The 6,694-nt window shown below is 39.7% G+C and overlaps 1 protein-coding gene across 1 annotated transcript; it reads right to left on the reverse strand.

Moving 5' to 3' along the window:
- Positions 1-733: 733 nt before the first annotated feature.
- On the reverse strand, positions 734-4,887 carry cav4b (caveolin 4b). Its single transcript, XM_010745650.3, has 4 exons — positions 4,652-4,887; positions 3,840-4,114; positions 3,220-3,407; positions 734-1,146 (listed from the first exon to the last, which is right to left on the reverse strand). Exons 2-4 carry the CDS (start codon positions 4,107-4,109, stop codon positions 963-965), a joined length of 642 nt encoding a protein of 213 aa, XP_010743952.3. The 5' UTR covers positions 4,110-4,114; positions 4,652-4,887; the 3' UTR covers positions 734-962.
- Positions 4,888-6,694: the final 1,807 nt, after the last annotated feature.

Below are 6,694 nucleotides of genomic sequence, written 5' to 3' on the forward strand. Positions count from 1 at the left end.
AGATCAACTTCAATCAAAAATAGCTTACATGATGGTGATGAATCTTGTAAATGTACATTTATGGATGTGAAATTTGAAATTAAAATAAAATATGGAGGTTGACAATAATACATAGTTTCTTTTCTTTGTATTCAAAATAAGTAATAATGTTTTTTTCCCTCAATGCTGATTTAATGTTTTGTTTTACACAGTATATAGTTCTCAAGTTCTTTTCCAAAATGTTCTACTATATGGGCAACCATAAAATAAATGAGTTACATTTTCAGGTTTGGTTTTACAAAAGGTACAGGAAATCTCAGAATCACGTAGCAAAGACCGATGAGAGTGACAAATATTACAAATGTATTATTGTTATTTTGTTCAAATCAAATCACTAATGTGATATATAATAAATCGATTGATGTTGTAATTGATTAATGTTGTAATCGAGTAATGGCTACAAAATGTTCAGAGAAAAGTAGTAAATCTTCAATTAAGTTGAAGCTATAAATAATATAAACAATATAATAAATGTCTTTGAGGATGAACCAGAAATAAACATTGCCAATTGATTTTATGCTCATCAGCTAAAAGGAAAAAACTATTTAATATGTTTTATTATTTTTTATTGATTGATTCAACTTGATTCTAGACACAGCTGTTTCTGTAAATGAATGTAAATGTCAGACAGTCAAATGCTCAATCAACTTATTTGAGGACATTTATTTCATTGACAGCTTGATACAAATTTCTTAAGACAGTGTTAAATAAACAGTAATAATAATAATAATGATAATAAAACAATGACAATAACAATAATCATAATTTTATGAATTGGTTTAACATATAGAAAACATATCAAATAGCATTACCAGGTTGCAGAACTGTACCAGTTAAAAAAAACTAAAAAACACACGTGCAGTTTTCAATAAAATTCGCACACATCCCCTCAGTCACTCCACATCACTCCATATGTCTCACATTCATACAGCCTCTTTGTCTCTGAGCGGATGCCAGTCCTTGTTCGACAGTGAAATGGCGATCTGACTGCAGCAGAGAGCGAGAGACGAACAGAAGGGAGCGATGAAAACATTGACAGTGCACAAACACAAGGACCGCAGGCATGGAAGGAAGGTGTTGCTCAGCTGTATGCAGGGCACCACAAACCTAGAATGAGAGGGAGGGAGAGGAAGAGTAATTAAAATGACCGTAACTCTTTGTGTGTAGATAGATAGATAGATAGATAGATAGATAGATAGATAGATAGATAGATAGATAGATAGATAGATAGATAGATAGATAGATAGATAGATGTCATGTCAGCACAGACAGATGAGAGAAGACAGAAATATTTATTAGGTGAGAAAATATGTGAAGGCCTTGTCACCTGAGGCAGGGCAGGGAGTCAGTCAAAACTTATGCTGTTTGTGAAGTTTGAGATGAGACAGACAGCAGAATGGTAACCCATGACACTAAAGAGATCTTTAAAAAACCTCTTGACAGGTTATTTTCACCTTTTAAACTCTGAAAGAAGCCTGAGGCTATTTCACCTCTCTATCGTGACAAGGTTAGTTTAAGGACTTGAAACAGGAGGAAACAGCTAACCTCACTCAGTGACACAATGAGACTATTAGCACCTCTAGAGCTCACTAATTAACACATTATGTCCGTTGTTTAAGCTGTATAGAAACCAACGTGCAAAAAACAAGAAGTTCTGGTTTGGGTGTTATGTGCCACACTGTTTCTTGGCTGGGCTCTGACTTCCCGGAGCTTCTGCTGGTTACAACATCACGATAAGATCAAACCCCCCCCAACTTTTATTGGTATTTCAACAAACAAGATATATCAAAAGCAGACAGCCAGCCTGGCTTCAAGTGTTTCTGCTATGCTAAGCTGATCACCTGAAGGCTTCATATTTACCACACTGTTCTCATATGGTTGACACTGTGTTGAAAGAAAAGCTTCCTTCCGTCACATTTTGTGTTGACTAAGTTAATTATTATTGGTTAAAATAGCCTACCTCTATGATTTCGTCCTTGCGTTTGTCACAGAGTGAGCACTGAGTATTTGTTACATAAGGTTTCTGATGATCTCGTGCTACAAGAACAGTAGATGTTTGATGGATGCGGATGCTTCAGTCACAGCAGGTGGTTCAGTCGCATACCTGCTATGACATCACTGATTAGGGTTGGACCAGATATGTGTGACATGTTTAAAATGTTTCCACCTGAAGAGAGCAGCGTCTGAGCCCAGGAAGGAGAAAAGAGAAGTCAAATTTTGAGTCAGTGCATGTATGTATCATCATGTTAAAATGTAAAATCAGCCTGTTGTCTCCCCTAGAGTCCTGAATTAAAGGGTTCATCACTCCCTCAATTTCATCTTTTTTTCTTATTATAATTCAGGCTGAGAACTTAAATAATAATATAATATTATCAGTTTATACAGGAGGTGGATTTCTCTGAAGTTATTAATCTTGAATAAAACCAGTTCAAAAAGCAGAGCTAATTTGTCGGACAATAATCCGTACTTCCTAATATTTCCCGTTTGAAGCCTGGATTGCAGCATTTTTTTTAACCATTCATTTTACCTCTGCTTACTATCATGCCATCACTTAATAATAATTTATAATTAATAATTACTCATGGATGCATGCACTTGCTGTACGTGACTACACAACAGGCTGATTTCGAAACATAATATTACAGAAAATGCATATGATGCATTTGCATTTGAATATGTATTTCAGTGGTCTCGTAGTTTATTTTCATCCAAACTGCTGCAGTATTCTGATAGTATGATTTGCTTTTTGTCATCATTTATAAAATATATTGCAGAGATTGCTCCATGTACCACTAGAGGGAGGTCATGTGGCACCAGTGGTATGCATGCTATAATTTAAAAACTGATAACAAAGTACTGGATATATTAAATGATAATGAACATAATCGTTGACTCCAGCCTTACTCATGACTTATACATGATGTAAATGCAAGAAGACCTAGCTTAAAGGTCCAGTGTGGAGGATTTAGTGACATCTAGTGACGAGGCTGCAGAGTGCCACCAACTCGCTGCACCCTACATTGCGATTCAACATGGCCGTACTCCACTTTACGGTAACAAATCACAGCAGCGCTACTGTGCTATCAAGGTATATCTTCTGTATTTGATGTATGAGTGAGCATATGACAACATCTGACGTGTATGCCCACATGTGGCGGCGTTATCTTTGCTGAGGCATACCAGACGTGTAGACAGGCGAGGATGGCCAGGAAGACACCGCAAAGGAAAGCGAAGGGCACGGCAAGCAGCAAGGAGAGGCAGCGGTACGTCCAGATACGAGCCCTCTCGAAGCCAACCACGCTGTAAAGCCACACTTTGTCTATGCTATGAGGTGTGGCAGGCTCCGCCAACACGTCACTAACCTCCACCTACAGACAAGGAACAAGAGAGTGGGTGGTATGAGTCAAGTCAGTGTAAGTGTAAGTGTTAACTTGAGTGTTTCACAGCTTCAGATGAGACAGGAATTATGTACACAAAGACAGTTACAGTGCAAAGATATAAAAGCAGAACTAAAACTGCCAAATTCTACAGCAGAATCAGAAATTACATCCAGATTTCTGGCATGTGTACAGACATTTGAAGACAGAGGCCCAGGAAAATTGGCTAGAATCCTCTGTCTTACCCTGTTAGGTGTTGAAAAATGTTGTGCATGTCATGGGAATAGCAACAAAGGAATTTTATATCACAGTGAAAGTGCTGAAAACCTGTTTAATGAGAAGCAAAAGTACTGATTTTTAACAACACCACCGCCAAGGCAGAAAATGCAGCTCCACACACGTAGAGGAGAAGGGAAAGAGAACCTTTAGGTGCTGGTTGATACCATGAGGGTCCCTGTTGACAGGACAGGTAGGTGTGGGCGTAGTGGAGGCTGTGCTAGGAGTCGGAGTTTTGGGCGGTGGGGTCAGAGGTCTCGGCACTGGTGTCGGAGGTCTGGGAGCCAGGGTTGGGACTTTGGACGCAAACTCTGGAGGAGGAGGAGGAGTGTTCATCTGCTCTTCTCCGCCTTCGTCCTCATCACTGTCATCATCAATGTTACACTCCACCAGACAGTCATCGCTCACCATCATCATCCTCGCTGAAGGGAAGAGGAAGGAACACGCTTGTTTTCACATGTATGAAGACACATAAATGTTCATAAACAGACGTTCAGATCTAAATATGAGCACATTAATACTGTAAACCTATTCAGACACACACACCCATACACACACGCACACATGCACACAAATACACTCCTGCAGCAGATTGCAGGCATGTGGAGTGTAACATGGAGCTGAGCACTAGCACTGCCACCTGTTCTTTAGCACCCAAAAAGGAAGCCACACCAAAATCTGTAAATAGCAGCTCTGGTAAATATAAAGTGACATTTTCAAAATGAAACACAATATAATCATTCTGTGTCAGCGTTCTTAGCAAACCTGCTTCATTTCAATCACCAGACATGATTAAAAGTCTTTGATTAGAAGACTTTTGACCAACTTGCATGTATCGGACATGACACATGAACCGAGGGGACAGACTGCAGTGAGTCATATCCCTTCTGAGAGCTCATCGTAAGCAGATCCAGGAAAGGGACAGCAACAGTAGAAATGATGAATCATGTCTGACTTACCTTACTTAAAGTGCTGTCTTAATCCAGTGACCCCTTTTGCAGAGAGACCGGGGTAGGGGAGCCCTGCAGAGAGTGCCAATCTAAGATGTCAGTGAGATCAGTTCAACTTCTTAATCACAATGTCCCTCAGAGCTGATTTGGGATATCAGAAGTGTTTGACACTGACTTAGAGCAGCAGAAGTGCTGATGTGGTACAGTGCCTTTTATTCCTTGTGTGTTTGTGTGTGTGTGTCTTGGGTGGCTGTACGAAGGGGGTTATTTTAGGAGGAGGAGGAGGAGGAGGAGTGGATGGGACTGAAATATAGTGTTACAGCACTTGGGTGCCGTCCTAACACAGAAAATGTAACAATGCAGCACAGAAACATACACAGCAATAATAATAACAAGTGTAAATTCAGTGAATTCTTAGACACAGCGATGAGTCAGGATACAGCAGTGGCAGATGTAGAAGACTTTATGTGGGATGACATAATTCATTCATTGGGAGAGTGGCATGCAGGGGGAAGGCTGGAGGTCACCACATGAAAATATACACTGCAGAAAATAGCCACTTACTAAAAATGTATTCATTTATTGAAACATGATGTGTTTTATATGATCAGAGATTAAACTATATGAGGCCCTGCAGGACATGTGACCAGTGCTGGGTCCGTGTCTCATTTCTTTTGTCTCATTTGTCTGTTCGTTGTTCTGCGAGTCTCTCATCTCTTCACCCTGCAACCTTCAGAATTCTCTGTCTTGTTAAAGCTGGATATGTCTACATGTTTCCCTTCATTCTGTATTGTTGGAGCATGTTGTTACGAAGCTAAGAATGCCTGAGGATGCAGGCTGTTTTGCGTGCAGACTTAACGGGTGGGCGGTTCATTTTCTGATATTTTATTTTTCTAAAAATATTCAATCTTCTGGCACAGACAGACACACAGACGTTTTAAGGCTACAGGATCTTTACTCAAATCCATTCCCTAAAAATAAACCATCATGCTCCACTTTCCCTAATCCTGAGGCTCCCAACATTTTTGGTTTATGACCCTTCAAAACAAAGTTATGTCTGCCCGTGGCTGCTTGGCCTTGTCACAGGTGCATTGCATGTCTTCAGTTGCAAGCAGTTCAAGCAAAGAGTCACGTGTCCTTCATAGATTGTTTTGATTTTGCCTGACAGAACAGCTGACAACAAACTCCTGTTGACATAGAGCAAAAGTCCAAAGACTGGAGCCAACCTGTGTCGCTGCAACAAGGATTTAACATAACTAGGGTCTACGCTGTACCAGTTGAGCTGCTAGGGTGCCACAGATTGTTTCATTTGAAAAGATTGTACAAGTATGAAGAAGGAAAACCTTCCATTTTGTTATAAGAGAAAAATCTGACAGAATATCTTTTTTTCTTATTTTCTATCGTGTTTATGATCAAGACCTCAGAGATTTTGCATTAGACAGTCCAGACTCCCAGATTGGGACTCGCTACTCTAAACCTTATTAGTTCCAACATGACAACAACTATGGCTTAATGTTGTTCCTCTGCACCTACAGCCTGTTGGAATCAATTAAGAAGGCTCAGTAGCTTTTCCCAATCACATCTATTGATCAACTTAAAGGTCCAGTGTGTAGGATTTAGTGGCATCTAGCAATGTAGTTGTCGATTACAACCCTGTCACCCTCTCCTTTCTAGTATGAAGAAGAAACTATTGTGGCAGTGAAATATTGAAGTTTTCTATCTCGATCCAGTGTTCAGTTTGTCTGTTGAGGGCTACTGTAGAAACATGGTGGGTCAGCATGGTATGATCAAAGTGATCCTGCAGCATCTGTAGATATAAAAGGCTCATTCTAAGGTAACAAAAACATAATGATTCTTATTTTCAGGTGATTATACACTATTATATTAAAATTCTGCCATATTCTGTAAAGAGCCCCCTAAAACTTACACACTGGACCTTTAAGTCTTTAAGTTACACAAAAAAAAGTTAAAGGAATCCACCAGCTCTATTGAAGGAGGCAACTGTACTTTGCACTTTGCTGGCAAGCCAATAGCAGTTTACATACACGGAAA

The sequence above is a fragment of the Larimichthys crocea genome, chromosome XV (assembly GCF_000972845.2).
Source record: "Larimichthys crocea isolate SSNF chromosome XV, L_crocea_2.0, whole genome shotgun sequence".
NCBI classification, from domain to species: Eukaryota; Metazoa; Chordata; class Actinopteri; family Sciaenidae; genus Larimichthys; species Larimichthys crocea.